The following is a 17,169-nucleotide window of genomic DNA, read 5'->3' as shown; positions in this document are numbered from 1 at the left end:
AGGTCAACTGGATCACGCTTTCTTTGTTATGAGCCACTGATCGAAATGATCACAACACAACACAAAGCCTATAATATCATTCGGAACAGGTGTATGAGCCCAGGCTTGGAGCAGTAACCAATGGTTACTAATGTGCACTACAACAGCGAATACATGTTTTTGCTTGTAATGTTCAAACTGGTGAATCTTTCACCTCAAAACTTGGAATCAGATATCTGTTTTGTGATATTCCTTCAAAAAAAACCATAAAGCAACTAGAAACGTTGCAGTTTTTGACACAAGGCGTCAATTGGGATGCCTCCACCATGGGGCGATTTAAATTCGGAAAGATATTACAACAGCTAAATGTCAACTGTATAAGTGGCAAACAAACATAACCTCACATGACCTTTGACCTCCATATGTGACCTTTGACCTCAGTATATGACCTTGAACACCACCCAAAAAAAAGTAGCTAGAGTTTTTGAGCATGACCCACCTATCCTGAAAATCTGAAGTCAATATACCCAGCCATTCACGAGATACAGCATCCAGAGGTGCAAAAACAGTATGCCTCGCTGTGGAGGCATAGAAACATGAAAACACATACCACCTACCTATTTTTAAAAGTAAAACACTCAAACTTCATGCTCAGGCTCAAAATAAACAAGCAACAACTTGGTAATATACTTCAATAAGTGTTTTATTCTTCATCACATTACCATAGATACACAATAGATAAATCTGTCATAAAATTGTGTTTTTTCCTTGTTTTAAATAAATCTTTATTCTCACACTCTTCCCCAACTCAGCCCCGTGAATAAATTCTCTTAAATATAAGAAAGCATTTGTAACTATACATTCCATTTGATTAAGTTTACATTTATGTAAACATTTATACAAAAAAATTGGTACAAAATTGTCCTCAAATAATTATTTCATTGGACGACATTGGTTGATTGTCTAATATTAAGTGATTGTTTGATTTTAAATGATTGTCATGTTTTGTGAAATAATTTGTAAAAAATGGGTTTTGTTCTCTGAATTGAATATGATGATCATATGATGATTTATTAACAATAGGTACTGACCGTAACTCCCATTGACTGCCCATTACTTATTTTTTACTTACTTTTTTAATGTTAGGGTTTTAGTCCTAACCTTTTAGGATTTTGTTGTTGGAGCCAATTTGACCATTTATTGAGATTTTTGGCCCCTTTTTCTTCCTGGAAGGTTTTGTGCTAAGTCCTGTACCAATCGCGCACCATACATCCTTAGCTGGAATATCATGCCAAGGGACTAACAATCATGTAGGCTATTAAAAAATTTACAATATACTACTTAGGCCTTAATAATAATTCACAGGAGTTGACCATTGCTAAAAGTCCATTTGACTTCCTCAAGACAGTGATGCAAGTGTGTGATCCAGTCTGATTAGTATTAATTGCGCATGTTAACTCAAAGAATTGGCGTGTTTACACACGCGATCAAAGGCGGTTCATATACACACATGAAGTAACTGCAAAACAGTACTGATGTCACTATCTTGAGGAAGGCAAATGGACTTAAGTTGTAACAGTACATCCCTGCACAATATCCTGGGGAGGGGGGTTCTTGATTTTGGATTCTGAAAGTTGACCCTGAAAATAACAAAATGTGATGAAAAAAAAGACCCAGAAATATACAAATTGAAATGATTCTAGTTCAAAATTAAGCTAAGTTGGCCAAAATTACACATTTTTGTCAGAAAAATAAACACCTTTTTAAAATATCCACAAATAAAAACCCACACCCTCTCCAAACAAATTTGGTTGTAATTAAGTGACCCATAGATAAACCAGAAAGCCTCCTATTCAAAATCCTACCACTACCAGTTTTAGCTGCATATCCCATACCCATGTTTCCACCAAGAACCCTCCCCTGCAAACCTGTAGCCAGGAATTATTTTGGGGAGTAGAGGAATTTTGAAAAAGTGAACTTTTGTGTATCAGTGACACAGGTGACAGGGTTCTGAGGGAAATGTATTTTTTATTTAAAAATAATACTATTTTCACGTAAATTTTCATGATGAGGTGGACTCTTTGAAAGTAATTTTATCAGGACATTTGAGTGAATTAATGTATAAAGAGGATGTTCAGACCTTGAAACAAATGTAGGGCTGCTTATTAGCTCCAATATGGAACTGATTTTTTGCAGTTATATAGTTTGTCAAGTTCATTAGTTAGGCTTATATTTGCTTAAACTCAAACTGATATAAACATCAAATAACTCCAAACATTATCGGCTAAATGAGTGAGTGCTGTTCTTCAAGTGAATATGCTGCACATACCAATTTGACCCAAATTTCCAGTAATTTGAAAGACACCAAGAAATCTATAATATTATTGGTTGATATGGTTGAGGTCAGGATTGGTTTGATTAATTACTAATCATGGGAGATAAACCAATTACTGAATTGAATGCTACAACATTGGAAGTGGGATCAGGTGAGCTGTTGGGTAGATGGTCAACCAGGGGCATAATTCCAGTTAAATCCACACACACATTATGGAAGACTTAATCTTCCGGAGATTAGTAAACCAACAGTGTGGTTTACTAATTTCAGAGCCTTAGTAAACCAACCGTTGGTTTATTAGTCTCAGATCTTCCACGCAAGGAGTGTGGATTTCAAATGGGGTTGCCGGAATGGGCAACTTCATCTACACCCCATGTGTGGGGTCATGTCTTCCATAGCAAGTGTATGGATTTGAACTGGAATAACAAAATGGGAAGCAAGTTTTTGGCATCAGTGTATTCTTTTGAAATCAATTTACTCATTTCGACCATTGATATTAAACCTACGGTGGGTAATATTTGTTCCAACATTTTTGCAGTGTACTGAGATCATATAAATGAGACCAAATTAAAAATACTAGTTTGCGTATGACGTCCTATTGACCAGACCGAAAATACCGTACTGCGCAGATCAGTAACCAATCATGCCGTGCCTTTCACCTGACGTCAGATGCAAACTAGTCCTTTTTCATTTTGTCTTTGATTATAACAATTCAAGCAAAAATATCTCCACAAAGTCTGATATGAACCAGTATTTTAGGTTAGCAGTTAGCATTTTATGTTAGGGTTAGGATTATGGTTGGCAGTTAGGTTAATTTGGCATTAGTGTTAATGTTATACGGTGCAAAGAGTGATGTACTCATTAAAAAAAAGAGGTACCCACATCAACTAATTTCACTTCCAATGGTTTTGCACTGTGACAACAAAACATGTATTTGACTGCTACTGGGTAGTATTATGGTAATGTCTACATTAAACATTGATGATATCATGTGTATTTTTTTCAAACAGAGAAAATTGAAACATTCAATTTTGTAATATTTGCAAAAACAAGTAAAGCAACACCCAATTGTCAATGATTACAACAAAATGAGCTGGAAACATATAAAAAAGTTGATTTTTTTTCAATAACAATCATTGAGTTGAAAAAATGTAAATCCATAAAGAAACAAAAAGTCTAACATAAGTACCGTATTGTTTGTAATAAACGCCCTAGGGGCGTTGCATTTTTCCAAAAGGGGGTTCTATTGAAGGCGAATTGTCAGTGAAAAAAACTTAAAAATCGGGTTAAATTTCCGATGGTGCTCCTGTTAAAAGGAGGATTTACAACTATATATGATGGCGGTACCACGGAAAATGATGTTTTTATGGGAAATACAACAAAATTACACCTGTAAGTGCATGAAATTAGTGAAATTCTACCATAATTAGGCAATGAAATGGATGGGAGTTGAGTCATAATAGGTTTTTCCGTGCAATTTAGCGATCGTGACTGACATGACTGATGCAAATTTTAAGCTTACCTACACGATATGGCATGGAAATGTTTGCATTTTTGTCAATTTTTCACAGAAAAATTGGAGGGGGCGTTTATTAGAGGGGGAGCGTTTATTACAAACAATACGGTATTTCTATTTCAATTACTTCTAGTATTTTTAAAGTAAATTAATTTGCTCTTTCATATTCTGTTTAGGAAAAAGTAAAGTTTGGTCCATCATATTTTTCAATTACTGAATGTCTTTTTTCCTTCTTAATACGTAACTGTTAAATATCTATCATACATGCAAACTTTGCGTAATTTGTAGAAACCAACCAAAAATATCACATTATAAGAGCGATTGAAATATGGAATTCTATAAACTCAAAACTCTACATTTGATTTCTGAACCATGCAATGCATGATATAAATTATGTAAAGTTAACTACTTCTACATACAGTCTTCAAGTTGATAAATTGTTTGGAAATTTCTCCCTTAAAGATCATTTCTTTATATGATATATCAAATATATACAAAGTGATATTTCTATTATCTTGCAAACATGGTGTTTTGAAAATAAAAAAGTTTCACCAGTTTGACTTGAAACTAGAAATACCATACCCTTAATTTCCATCATAAATTGCTTATCATCACATTTTTGCGGTTGAAAATTTTACACCATTTTGTTTTTGCAGCTGCAAAATAATTATACTCTTCAATTTACTTTTTAGTTGATAAATAAATTTCACATTGATTCTACATTTGTGCATAATATACTTTGGTGCATGATGTACAATGAAAACGAGCAAACAACACAGGCAGTGAAAATATATTACATTATAATTAAGACACTCCAGAAAAGGTGGCGTGAAAAAATCTCTCTACATAATATTCAATTAGTTATAATCTATACATATACTATAATTTTTGTTGAAAGAAATATTCATGATCAAACATATGATATAGATGTACAAAAAGTGTGCTACCTCTAACATCGTGAAAATTTCTCATTGTGAAAATTTCTTGCACCCTTATTGGTTAATATATTATTGACATTTCTTATAATTATTATTATTATTATTGTGGGAAAATTGCACTTGAAATGGTGTTGAGTTTTGACATAATGATAATACTGTGAAAGTCATTGAGTTATCATAACTGTACAAGAAAAGGGTTTTCTGTATATATTACAAAAATCATTTCATTTTACACCAGATATATTAATACAGTTATTGATCAGTATTGATTGGTATTGATCAGGCATTGATCAATCTCTCTATTAACATGTCCTTAATATACATTGGTAAGTAAAAAAAGACATACAATATTTCTTTTGAAAGGAAAAATATCATGATACACAAATTGGTGGTCGATCAAACCAAATATACAGAAGAATATTTTACATTATGCCCGAATAGGAACAGACAAAAGATGACAACATTCCACACAAAAAAGATTTGGTTAGCTTTGAAGTTTGGTATTTTCTTGTAAAAAGTAAGAATGAATCTTAAACAGGCCCAATTTTGTGTTGACATTTTTTTACAAAAATTTCTTTATAAAATGTTGGATAATACCAGCCTTTGGATTGATGCTTGGTTTCTATGTGACTACCTACTCTGAAGCTAAAGCTATTGTTCTATGTCCCCGAATTCATTAGCTTTGCTTTGTCTACACACTGAACTGCATTTCTATATAATAGATCTTATCCTAATCTAAAGAATTTTTTTGTATTTGCCCTAATGTTTCCTGAATATTGAAACCATAGATTAAAAAAAATATCCAGACCATTCACCACCAGGCAAAGTCCAGCATCATCTGTTAATGAGGGCCAATCGTTCCATGAAGCATGCACATGAAAACGTTACACCTATTCTGCCCCTGTTACCGCATATTTTTTTCAAAGTAGTCTTCACATCTTTCACATAAACTAACATAAAGGCACCATAGAGCTGATAACAAACCATAATACAGCTCCATGATAGCTTCAAATGGGTGTGCGTGATTTGTTAGACATGGGCATTCAAACGATTGGTCCTCATGAATATGCCAGAATTCTCTGCATACAAAGCACAAGGACTTTCCCTGTTGGTGGATGGTCTGTATATTTTTGCATCTATGGTTGGAATGGTCTCACTTCCTATGGCATAGTTCAATCACACCTATTTGACAACCATAGATCAAAATTTGACCTCCAGTTGTGGGGTAATTTTGCCAATTATAAGCGAAACAAACTACAGGCATTTTTATTTTGGAACCAGACATCTTCAATATTTTGCTACACCAAGTGATGTGATGGTTCTTTAGGTGCAGAGAGAAACCAACCTTGTGCTAAGGAATGACACTTCTTCCCTCTTCTTCATACAGGCTGTATCAAAATGATCGGTACACATCACTTTTGATGGTTATTGAAAAGCTTGCTTCTTCTAAATGCCTTTCTTGAAATGACCATAATTTATAGATATATGACTGTTTATGACATTAATCAACAAATCATGTGGATCCTATGGTGCATTTTGAAGTGGCAGGCACTGAAAACTGATGGGTACCAATCATTTTGATACAGCCTGTATCAATAAACACCTGCATCAGTTGAATGCAATAAAGCATCAAGTGCACAGTAATATCAAAGCACTTACAACCTTCTGCTATTCAAGCGCCCCTTACAGTGTTTCTATTGAGCACCTTGAAATTTTCCGGCAAATAATTAGTGAGGGGCTTCAGCGCCCCCAGGTTTGATGCCAAAATTTGACAAATTTGCCTATTTTAGGATCCTTGGGCTATTCAAGTTGAAATCCACACACCTTCATGTTAGACATGATCTTAATTTTCTACACAGGGAGTGTGAATTTCAAACAGGGTAACCTAAATGTGCAACTCCATTTAAAATCTACATTCCCTATGTGTGAGATTAAGCCTAAGGTCATGTCTTCCATAGAGGGTGTATGGATTTCAACTTAAATAGCACATTTTGAACTTGGCCCCCTGAGGTTGAAGGTTTCTGGGCATGACCCTGAGCATGCATTAGAGTTGTTGCGGAGCACACCAAATTCAACACTTTGGATGACTCCAAGCACAGGCAGTAAGTCTGCATCAATGTATACCTCCAAGATGTGGATCTGCAGTGTGGACTTGTGGTAACACACTTTACACAGCGCAAAAATAACGCAGCGACAGCATTTGAAACCAGCAGTGCTGTGTAAATGCATGTTGCTCGTAAAGTTGCTCTGAAGTAGTATTGCTTGTTATAGTTTCTAGATATGCTTGTTTGTATGCATACTACACAACTAAGGCCAAATCTGCATCTCAGAAGTATACATTGATGATGATTTAGTGCTTGTGTGGATTGTATAGCCTGACTTGAGGGACCATGCACGCAACACGTTTTACGTTTTATACTTGAAGTTAGAAATAGAATAGACAAACTACACTACTTATTGAGATGGAATGCATGATGGGTAATATCATAATGCATGATGGGTAAGAGTGAAAGTCAACTGGGATAATTATAATAGCTTAGAACAAAAGTTGTACACAACTTTGCATTATGGGATTGATGTAGCTCAAGAACTACTCAAGGTTTAGACTGGTGAATGTAGTACTTCATATAGCATCATTAGTAATTCAGTGTAAACAATTGGGTGAATTGATGATAGCCCACATTATGAGGTAGAGAAGGTATTTTTATTTGGAGGCTACACATTTTCTCATGAAAATTGGAGCCTTTATAGGCAAGACTAGTACTGAAAGACCATTAATAATATCAATGTCAATTTGGTTGGCTTTTAATTTCATGATTCTGAATTTGAGCACAAAAAAAATCCTGCAATATGCTGTAATATGTGGGTAATACATGTTATCACTTGCACATATATACAGCCAAAAGCCTAACATAAATGGGTTAAGACTAATAGCCATCATGTGCTAAGCTTATTGTACAAGCCAGGTTTAACCTAAGATCAGGCACTTCCAAAAGGTCCGCAATTTATGTGTAGTCGTCCTATAGCCTCACAGTCTCAATAGAGGCAATCGATGTGACCTCACATTGAGAGATCAGTGACACAAAGACATAACTCCATTTTGGCCATTCTGAAACTTTTGATATCATAATCTCGTTTTCGCAAAAAATGGAGTTACGCCTTTGTATCACTGACCCCTCAACACGTCCGCCATCTTGTGGGTACAGGCTTTTTTTGGGTGTCTTCAGCAATTGATCTTTCGTGCACAAACATAAAGCACTGTGCCAATGCAAAATAGCAGTTGTGTGATATGCTACTCTCTGCGCACAGTGTCCAACGCATGTACACATAAATCAATTTGTACTCACAAGATGGGGAAAGGTTGATGACCTCTATCATAGTCTTCCTCTCGTTACCTCAATATCATTGCCATGGCAGTCTGATATTATTTTCATAACAACTGCTTACATTTGTTGTTTTATTTTATAGATTAACAGTGTATATCTAAACAAACTACCCTCTTCGTGTGATTCCTTGTGGAACGTTGAAGAGTATTCCAAAGAAGAAGAAAACAAACAAATATTTTCTCGAATATCATGGATGCTGGTAATTACTTTGTTTTTTAACTGAAATAAACATTTTTTAATGATTCTGTGCAAAGTTTTTATGCAGCTCAAGTCTAAACCATGGGCACTTCTTGAGTTATACTCAAAACAAAGTTAGCAATAAAAAAAAAATGCATGCAGATTGCAAAAGGCTTTGAAAAAGGTTTGAAATTCCAGGTAAATTGACTTGATTTATTCCATGCATGTTTCACAGATGATAATCTTGTATAAATATAAACAACAAATAATTCAATGAAGATTTTTGAAAACCTTAAAACAACGTAAGGTAACAATCACTTTGGTACAATACTTCCAGACGACAAGTAGTAATATAACAATAACATTGCTTCAAGAAAGGTTCAAACATGAAAACAAAAAGTTTTTATGAAAGATTCAGGTATCGCTACAAATACCCTTGCCAATTGGCACTTCGTAGGTATAATACAAATACACATTTTGGCATGGCTGTTGAATTCTGCAACTTCTTCATTAGTCTTGTGAATTTTCTTCTTTATACATTTTTTTCAGCCTAAAGGTTCTTCACCTCTATATCCAAACTAGCTAGTTGATCAGCTACATAGATGAGAAAGACATATTTCTGCATCACAATTTTTCCTAGATATTGCATTTGGAATACATACTCAAGTTGTGCAGGTAGATATGGGTAGAACTGTCAATCATACCCTCCAACTAACTGGTGGGTGGGGTTATCTATCCATCCATTTATCTGGGTGTTTGTCCACTGGTTTTGTCCAACCCACCACACCACAGTCAATGCAGTTAGAACACTGCACGACTAATAAAACTGAGAGGCATGCAAACAGTACTCAGGCACTTCAGGGAGAAAACATTTTATCGTTGTTCAAAATTCAGCCATCACCACCCTCGGATCTTCTGTCGGATTTCATACGGACAAAGTCCCGAGCTACTTCGTCGTTGGTTCGCTGTGACAGAATGCGCAGAATTGTCCCACCTGTGTCGTCTACATGAAGATGACGACCTAAGTAACAAGAGCAATTGCAGCTTCCACGTTCTACAACCTCCCGAAGCTGCAATACTCCACATCCGATCAGACGGTCTTCACGGGCAAAACAATAGTCCTTGACGCAAATGTGAAGTTCAAATGCCTCAGGCTCATCTTCATTGCCAAGAATACTGCAGAGAAAAAATGAAAATGCTAAAAATTTACTTTTCCTACAATATGAAGAATTACATTTTCATTTTGAAAAAGCTACATGGTTTTTAAGATGTAATTTGGTGAAATTAAAGGATTAGACTTATATATTAGCATTTTTCAAAAACAGCATTAACCTTGTAAATCAAAATCAAATAATTGTAATTTCCTTCAGTAATTCATTCAGTAATATTTAGGCAAAAAACACTTGCCCTACCAAGTACCTGTGTCCTGTGACACTAAAAAACGCCTTGTTTAACACCATACATAAGGCCTAAAAAAATTGTTTGATTGGCGTAACATAAAAAAAATTGGGGTAGGTCGATCAGCAATTTTTTTTTTTTTTAAATTTTTTTACACACATTTTGAGCTGTAAATTGCGTAAATTGAAACTTTTTTTTATTTTTTTTTATTTCAATTTTTGTTTAAATGTTTACATTTTTTTTTTGCAAAAATATAAGAAAAAAAGTCTAGGGTTGGGCCTATTTTTAGGGTAGGTCGGGGTTACGCCAATCAAACAATTTTTTTTAGGCCAAAGGTAAAATCACAATTGCCAGATTCCGAGTTCTGTGTATGAAAGTAGCCTCTCAATTCCATGAAAAATACATGCATTAGATATTGATTTAACAGCTTTTGCTTCTGTCAAGTCTCAAAAGTAAAAGTAACTTCTTAATTATGTATGACTCCAAATTTTAAATCAAAAATTACTTTTATCATATTTTTGCCCAATTTGGTCAATAATTGAGAAAAAAATACAAAAAAGTCTATAAAATGGAGTCTCAAAATTAAATTTAAAAAACCCTAAATTTTGAACGAGTATATTTTGTTCCAAAAAATGTAGTCAAAACATGCTTTGGGTGGAATTTTCTTAAAAATGGTTGTTTTTACATATTTTGTATTTAGATTCCTTGACTCCTTTCCTTTCGATACATATATGTGATGCGATCAAACAAAATCGGTCGGAACTCGGAAATATTGATTTTGAAATATAGCCAAATGTTTCCTCTTGTTTTGAAAATCCTTTAATTGCTCATATCTTTGGAACTGGTTGTTCAATTTCAATGGGGTTTTCTGCAAAATGCAGCTTTGTAAATGCTTTTTACTATCCTATAAGAAACTGAAATTTCATATTTCCAAATTCCGACTGATTTTGCTTGATCGCATAACATATGCTACTGTATGTTGTGTGTAAATAATCATGAAGTTATGGCACTTTTACTTTATGTATTTCTTTTCATAGCATCTATTGGTGCAAGAACTAGGTGTACTTACAAGTGGAATGTTTCATTGAATTTTGGAGACCAGCTGTTTCCTTTTGATTTGGTGGTATGTCTTCTTCGTTTATCACTCAAATGTGGACCGATCATATTCACTTCCACGAAGGGACGGAACATACTTGTTGTCTGCCATTTTAGGTCATTAGCCTCAACAACTGAAACAAAAAGAGGACATTGATTACCATTACAGTGTGCATGTGCATTATCCTCCTTTTCCTCTTCTCATCCTACTGAATCATCTTCCTCATTTTCATCATCATAATCCCCCTATCATTACATCATCATCACCATCTTCCTTCTCCTCATTACAAGCATCCACATCACAATTATCTTCAATTCATTATTATCATCATCAGCACCACTCTCCTCTTTCTCATGATCCCATCACCAAAATCTTCGATTCATTATCATTATCATCCTCACCACATCATCATCATCATCACCACCATCACCATCATCATCACCTTCCTTCTCATTATCCTACCATCACTATCTTCAATTCATTATTGTCATCATCATCCAGTCACCACTATTTTCAATTCATAATCATCATCATCAACAGCAGCAGCAAGCAGCGCTACCACCACCACTCCTCCTCCTTCTCATTAAAATCATATCACCACTATATTCATTTCATTATCATCATTTGTATTATAATCCTCCCCATCCCTATCACTACTATCTTCAATTCAATCAGTATCTCCATCACCATTATCTTCATTGGCACATCATCATCATCATGTTCATTGTCAACATCACATCATCACCATCTTGTGCCTTACCACTATGTTCTATCTATATAGTACCTTCATGTGCATACTAGACTCAAGGAGGAGGAGGAAGAAGAGGAGGAGGAGGAGGAGGAGGAGGAAGAAGAAGAAGAAGAAGAGGAGAATGAGGAGTAGTAGGAAGAGGAGGAGGAGGAAGAAGAGGGGGAGGAGGAAGAGGGGGAGGAGGAAGAGGAGGAAGAGGAAGAAGAGGAGGAGGAGGAAGAGAGAAAGGAAATAATACCATAGGATAGTTGCCGTACCTTTGACTGTCACTTTGTGCTCTCCAGTACCAGGGTGTGTAAAGATGTCTACCTGAATTGATACATCACCAAGGGTTTCACGTACACTTGGAGCATCTGAAAGGGAAAAAAAACACAGATAAAAATTTAGGCCTAATTTACAAAATCATCATCATCAATTACAATTCAAAAGGAATGTCAAACCTATAATTATTAACATGAACTTAAATATCGTCACAGGGCGGGAAAAACCTCATATGTACTTTTGGCCCTTGAACATGGATAAAGCCTTGTAGGTGTAGACTTTATATTGAAGAGGTTGGTTATCCATGTTCAAGGGCCAAAAGTACATGCAGGAAACACCTCATATTTACTCTTGGCCCTTGAAAATGGATAAAGCCTTGTAGGTGTAGACTTTATATTGAATGGTTTGCTTCATCCATGTTCAAGGGTAAAAAGTACATAAGAGGTTTTTCCAGCAGTGACAATATGTGAAAAAAACCTTACAAAGCATAGAGTTACATACAATGAGAACCAGTAAAAATATCCTTTTATGGATGTTTCATATAATCCTTACCTTGTGACGTCTGTGTTTGTACAAATGTCTTAATAAGCATATCAGTAGTTTGTGTGTACAGTGACAAGGCATAGCGTAGTGACTTCAACTCTTCACTCTTCTCACAGAAACCCTTCTTTAGACCTTGCCCACCTGCATGGAAGTAGGCCTGAATGAAGGAAAAAATGGATTTACATGATCATTAGCTTCATCAGATATGCTTTGTATAGATTCAGGGGTGCTCAACCTTTGGTGACTGTGACTACTTTTAAAATTGCGTGGGTTCTCAACTTATTCCAGGAAAGTCTTATAGCCCCAGATTTCAATTATTGCAACCCACTGGTTGGGAAACCCATAGATAAATGCCGCGCTAACATCAGTTGGCCTGATGATGCATTCGAGATAGGATGTGAAATATTGCCACTCACAAAACTTAAGTCCAGTAGATCAGATTATAATCTCAAGTTCATAGCCATAGATAAATGAAACATTTTTGGGTGTGTGAATCTTATAACATTTCAAACCGATATATTGGAGTAATAATGCTAAATTGGTTGCATTGTCAAACTGTAAATATGCAATAATAATAATAATAACAGCAACAACAAAAGGGTGAGTCACAGTGCTTTGTAATTTTCAGGAGTAAAATCATTCTCACATATGTGATTTGATCAAGCAAAATGAGATGGATGTCGGAAATATTGATTTTGAGATATAGTCAATAATAGCATTCAATTTCCTTTGTATGTTATTGTTTTGAGCAACACTAAACTGGCTATATCTCTGGCAATGTAAGGCTGATTATGATGGGATTTTCATCAAAATAAAGCTCTGAAAATGGTTCATATAATCAAATAAAACCCTTCATTTTGAATTTCCACGACATCAAGACTCATTTAGCTTGATCGCATCACATATAGCAGATTACTTTTCTCATATGTAGCAAATATGTCTGCAGTTGGTAATTAAATGCCATGTGTTTTTATTTATTTCATTTTTTTATAGTGGATGGCAAAGGTATTTACAACAACTTTAACAGTCCTGAATTTTTTAGAAAATGGACAGTTTAAGTCCAGCTTGATGGTGGTGAACGCTCCCCATGCCCCAATGACATTGGTGCGGTCTATGACAGAGAATGGTTTGAGAATGGACAGACCTACCTTGAGTGAATCTAATGCTACGTCTAACACAGCACATTGCTTTGGAGTGAGATTCCTATTGCCAATATCAGCACTAGCTGCTTCCTGCAAATCATACGACAAAATTAAAAACTTTGGTTAAAAACCAATTAATTATACACTACACCACAGAATCCCACTGGATAACGGCAAAATACAAAATGCTATGGGAAATTCCCCATACTGGATTGTCGTAAAATAGTAAAGTCATAAGTAATACATTTGTCTGCTAGTGTTACAAAGGCTTGTGCATGTACTGTACAAGTGGACATTTTTGCACTCCATTTATTTGTGCACTTTTAACATTGGGCTATTCCATTTAAAATCCACACTACCCCAGGGGGAGATTTTGGAAATATATTCTACATGGGGAGTATGAGTTTCAAATGGAGCTGTCTAATGTGTTCATTCCATTTAAAATTCATACTCCCCCTGTGGAACATATTTCCAAAATCGTCCACAGGGGGAGTGTGGATTTTAAAAGGAATAGTCCATTACAAGCTGTTTCAATGAAAATAACAACGCACAAATATATTCCTTTTGTGTATAGGTCAATGTAAGGAAATTTAGAATCGCAAATTTAAAAACAAGGGAAACAGTTCAAAATTGGAAAAGCACGAAAAAGTTGACACAAAAATGTCCAGCTGGTGACGCAATTGCATTACATGCAGATTTCAAACATGTATGGGCACATGGTCAAACGATGGGCTATTCCAGTTGAAATCCATACACCCCCTATGGAAGCCATGACCTTAATCTTCCACACAGTGTGAATTTCAAATAGGGTTAGCTGAATGGATGATGACTCCATTTGAAAATCTACACCCTCATGTCTTCCATAGGGGTATGGAATTCAACTGGAGTAGCCCAATTCCAGTTGAAGTCCTTACACCCCCTACCGTAGACATGACCTTAATCTTCAACACAAGGAGTGTGAATTTCAAATGGAGTTGGGTGATTTCATTTGAAATCTCCACTCCCCCCATGTGTTGGAGATTAAGGTTATATCTTCTATAGGGGTGTATGAATTTTAGCTTGAATAGTCTAATCAGGAAATACACGATTTTCTCCTCCATGAGGGCTGTCCTGTGTACGTTCTGAGTCACATTCTGTAATATACACACATATATCATAAATTTGTGGTGCAAAGACTACCAGTCAGAACACCTAATTCTTTGACAGACATCAATACAAGTATAGTCATCTACAAAGTCACAAAACATCATCTGTTACTTGAAAAAACTGTTGTGTAAAAGTAAATGGCAAAGAAGGGTGAAGTTCAACTATATATAGTTTCATTGAGGATAACAGGTGTAGAAATCAATTGGATTTTGCTCATATGTGACCATTGAGCACAACTGAGCCCTGAAGTCGCCAATGATTATTTTTGAAATATTCAAGCAAAATATTCTGCTTGAAATTAGCTTTAAAATGATGTATATCATGTCTATAGTACTTGACATTTAAGTAGTGAAAAATCAATAAAACAGTCAATAAATCATTTGTTTCCTATTGTTTATTGTTAAGTTCAATGGAGCATATCTCAATAGTGGCACTGGCGACATCCGGGCTCAGTTGTGGAGGATGGTCACATATGTACATCACTGAAATCCTCACTGACGCACACTCAGATTTAGCCAAGTTAGGATGTAATAGCCTAAACACTACTAATTTAAATGAACCCTTTCATTTCCTTTAGTACTAACATGTTATAATAAGTAATCAAGATTGAAGGTTAATTATCTCACAGGCAGCTACTCTGAGACCTATATTTCCTGACTGTCATAGGAAAAGAAAGTTGCTGCCAAAATTGACTTTTTAGTTGTAAAATAACTGCCACAAGCAGGAATCCAGAACACTCCATCTCACTTCTATTCTTGCATTTTCAATACTGCTGAGATAATTTTGTATACATTTTCTACAAAGATATACTGCACTATACAATGACTTAAAAACATTACTCCAAGCCTGGTCCTTAACACCTGACTGAATGACAGTAGCTGATAATTTAACCATCCAGTATAGGTGATATGTTTATCTGCCTGACTGGTGAGTAACATAGCACACATAAAAAATGTTTTTAAAATGTTATAAATATGTTTTGGTTTTAGGTCATGAAAAAGTTTTTAAAAATAATTTTATGATAACACACAAAACGTTTTCAACGGTAGCAAAATCTGGAAATTCACTTATTCACAATTTAAGTCCAATAAGTAGATTTTTTCATATTATTTTAGTACTTTTTTTTTTTTTTTTTTATGGGGTGGGGGAGAAAATCTTTATTTATAGGAACGCAATGTCCTAATTGCTACTGCCTCACACAGATTTAAGGACCATACATGTAATACCCTACTACAAATAACATATTACACAAGGTTAACTTTCAGCAAAAACAATTATAACTTTGAACATATTTGACATTATAATCTCCACAAATGTGAATGCTGAGGAGAAGTACACAAAACAATCTGGTATTGTGTGAACAAATTACAACAGAATACTGGGTGAACATTAATGATACTATAGGTGGCAACTGACTTAACATAATACACTAAGATATACTCTGAGCACGGATATAAAGGAGGAGGCCACTATCAGCTAGTTGAGAGGTTAACTTGTGACCAATGATTAAGGGCTCAAATCCACATTGGGCAATTTCAGTTGACATCCATACACCATCTAAGGAAGATACGACCTTAATCTCCCACAAAGGGAGTGTGAATTCCAAATGGGGTTACCTGAATCGGTGACTCCATATGAAATCTACACTTGTGTGTGGGAGATTAAAGTCATGTCTTCCATGGGGGTGTAAGGATTTTAATTAAAATAGTCCATTACAAGGTGCACTGGGGTAGGACACAGGTTGGGGGTTCAAATCGACATACATGTGAAGGTATATAGACAGGGAGGTGATAACAACAGGTCACAGGTTCAATTCCACAATCCAGTCAACAATTACAGATATAGGTAGTAGTTGCAGCAGGTAAGCAGGAAGGTCACGGTGGCGAGAGGTCACAGGTTCGAATCCCCTTACCTGAGGTTCCTGAACATTTTCAGGTGAAGTTTCCTTTGTAGTAAGTGCTTCTACTATGGACTTCTTACTAACGTTTGCAAATCTAGTAAACACCTGGTTGTGTGAATGCGTGTGAGGGGCAAATCAATCAATCAATGAAAGTTTAGTTTCACCCGACACTTTGAATGCTTTTGATAAATGGTCACAAATACACTGACCAGACAGACAGTTTACAAATTCTGACTTGACCGGTACAACATATTATATTTGATATGTATAAACCATGTATTTGACATAAACTATTACAAAGCTAACATAATTTTATAGTTAAATCAACTAACAGTACAGATACAACATAAATGACAGAGAAGCATCATCAAGTTTTCTTTGTCAAACTGTTGAATGCCAGCTTAACATTGTTGCATGCTAAAAAAAATTTATATGAATTTGAATAAGTTAGAATATTTTTGCACAAAAAAGAGCACACCTGATTAATTTTGCACTTTTATTTTGCAATTAGTATTTGATAATACAAAAATATTTTACTTCCAATTTATTTTTAGCTGCTTCTAACATGAACACACCTTTTCAAATAACTAAATGCATAAAA

At 35.2% G+C, this 17,169-nt stretch overlaps 1 protein-coding gene across 1 annotated transcript in view; it reads right to left on the bottom strand.

Moving 5' to 3' along the window:
- Positions 1-8,334: 8,334 nt before the first annotated feature.
- Positions 8,335-17,169, bottom strand: part of LOC140158964 (protein unc-13 homolog A-like) — a 70,300-nt gene continuing 61,465 nt past the window's right edge. Inside the window, 6 exon segments of the mRNA XM_072182263.1 lie at positions 8,335-9,507; positions 10,799-10,958; positions 11,834-11,929; positions 12,390-12,537; positions 13,529-13,612; positions 16,581-16,673. Of these exon segments, the coding sequence (XP_072038364.1) occupies positions 9,222-9,507; positions 10,799-10,958; positions 11,834-11,929; positions 12,390-12,537; positions 13,529-13,612; positions 16,581-16,673 (867 nt within the window). The 3' untranslated portion in view covers positions 8,335-9,221.

Source organism: Amphiura filiformis, chromosome 8, assembly GCF_039555335.1.
Source record: "Amphiura filiformis chromosome 8, Afil_fr2py, whole genome shotgun sequence".
In the NCBI taxonomy this organism is placed as follows: domain Eukaryota; kingdom Metazoa; phylum Echinodermata; class Ophiuroidea; order Amphilepidida; family Amphiuridae; genus Amphiura; species Amphiura filiformis.
This window is presented reverse-complemented; position numbering and strand designations above follow the sequence as displayed.